This window comes from Daphnia magna, unplaced genomic scaffold, assembly GCF_020631705.1.
Source record: "Daphnia magna isolate NIES unplaced genomic scaffold, ASM2063170v1.1 Dm_contigs546, whole genome shotgun sequence".
Taxonomy (NCBI): domain Eukaryota; kingdom Metazoa; phylum Arthropoda; class Branchiopoda; order Diplostraca; family Daphniidae; genus Daphnia; species Daphnia magna.
Window position 1 is genome coordinate 22390 of NW_025533395.1, and position 2105 is coordinate 24494.

General features: G+C 37.8%; 1 protein-coding gene across 1 annotated transcript; it reads right to left on the reverse strand.

Annotated features, from left to right (window-relative positions):
* Positions 1–1257, reverse strand: LOC123469210 (the record flags this gene model as incomplete). Its single annotated transcript, XM_045168125.1, has 1 exon — positions 1–1257. A coding segment is annotated over exon 1 (1257 nt), but the record flags the coding sequence as incomplete, so codon positions are not given.
* Positions 1258–2105: the final 848 nt, after the last annotated feature.

Genomic DNA, 2105 nt, shown 5'->3' on the forward strand with positions numbered 1-2105 from the left:
ATAGTCCTGTGCATACTTCCCGTCTGCATTGAGGTTATCATCTCGAGCTCCTCGACGTAACAATATTTCTATAATATCTGTATGCCTGTGCCTTACAGCTATTTGTAATGCAGTTTCCTTTGATGTGCGTGATCTTCTATTGATGAATTCCGCTGGACATACTTCCGCGACGAATTTGTTGTTATATTTAGCAGCATAATGGAGCACTGTTTCTTCATCCAGCGTTTGGTGTACAATAATGCGATCCATCCACAAATATTTAATACATTCCATATTATTGAGAGCTATAGCCACTAGTAATGGTGGCTCTCCCATGCTGTTTTGGATGTTGAATGTATTACCGTGATGGGATAGAATACGGAGTAAATGGACATTATTATCTGCTGCTGCTCGGTGTGCTATTGTCATCCCCTCTTCGTAAATATTGCTATCAGCTCCGTATTGAAGGAACATATCCGTCACATCGTATCTTTCTTTTATCACACTCCCGTGTAATAATGTTGTTCCATTGGGGAAAACAGTGTCCAGAATCTGTTTTATGTTTTTCCCAATTTCTCTTGCTTCTAGTAGGTGATTTCTGATCATTTCTCTTGATACTTCCAGCAAATTGTAGTTGAATTCTCCTTTCATCAACATCGTTATGGCGACGATTCTTCTTCGCGTTATCTCCGTGTCCATAGCTGGAAATGTTTTCATCATACAGTTTTTACAGTAGGCCGTTTGTGTAATTAAGGGAACTGGTAAGGACCACGTTTCCTGTTCTTCTTCGTTGTTGATTACGCTTACTGTCTTACAGTTGGCGGCCATTTCACTGTCTGACGACGATGGGTCTAAGTCACTTTCTATTTTACTGTAGTAGTAACCCACTTTACTCGATGATGTTTCTTCTTCTTCCGTTTCTGATGGTGATATAGAACTTTTCTCTTGTATAAATTCACAATCGCTTTCACTATTGCTGTATCTTTTCTTTTGCATAAATTCACAATCACTGTCACTTTTGCTGTATCTTGTTACGTCTTCTTCCATACTTATATTCCGTGATATCTGCATACTTTCACTTGCGTTCGCACTAATTTGTATATCACTTTTAACTTCATTACCCATTAGATTAGCTAAGAGTTCGTCTTCCCAGTCGTTTCCTGTTGGTAGCGTTTCACTTATTTCCAATTGCGGAGTATCTTCTTCAATCCAAGTCATCAAGATTTCATCACTCCAGTCAACATTTGTTAGTTCTACGTTTTTCTTGGTTGGGTCCATTTTTTTTTTTTAAATGTAGTTTCCGTGGAAGGTTGGTAATACAACTAAAAAGTTTTTTCTTGCTTGCTTGTCTGTTATATAGTTGGAGTACCTACCCCTAACATGCTCAAGGTTGCTTACGATTATCTACTAAAGAAATCTACTTTGAATGTCAATGTTTTTTTTTTTTTTTTTTTTTTTTTTTATGTCCTTTGTCTTTTAACTGTCTGAGTCTAGTCTGAGAAGTTTTTCTACAGTATATGTGAATGTTTTCTTTAATTGATCCCTCCTTTTTGCAAACAAAAACTTTTTATGTAAATGTTAGATTTAACGACTCCTCCTTATAAGGAGTTTCAGTCTCGTACGCGATTTCTCTCTCTTGTAAAAATGGACTTTGGAATGTTATTTCTCCCCCCCCCTCTTTTATTGTTTTATTATTTTTATTATTGTTATATTTTTTTTTTTTTTTTATTAAGCTTGCGTCAAGGCGATCAAAGTAGTCTGGTGTAGCGTCTTCTTTGTTCCTCAGTTGTCGCTTGACTGTCTTTGCCGTTTGTTTCTTGAATCCCCCATTTTCCGTCATCATGTATACGTTGGATTTCGTTTCTCAGCATCTTGCTGAAATTAGAATGGCTTTTTCGCTTTTCCACCCGTTGATCTTCCAAAATCCGTGTTGTGAATTTCGTCGCTTCACGACTGCCGATGTGCAGTTGTTCGATGAGTTGTTCAACACGGTTCGGAGTGGTGTATCCTTTCCCGTTGCTCCCGTATCCGTGGTGCAACCGGTTTGGTGTAACGATTTCTACTACAAGTAAGTCCGTTTTTTTTTCGTTTGTGTTATCCTTTTCTTGTTTGTCGGGATTCTTTTC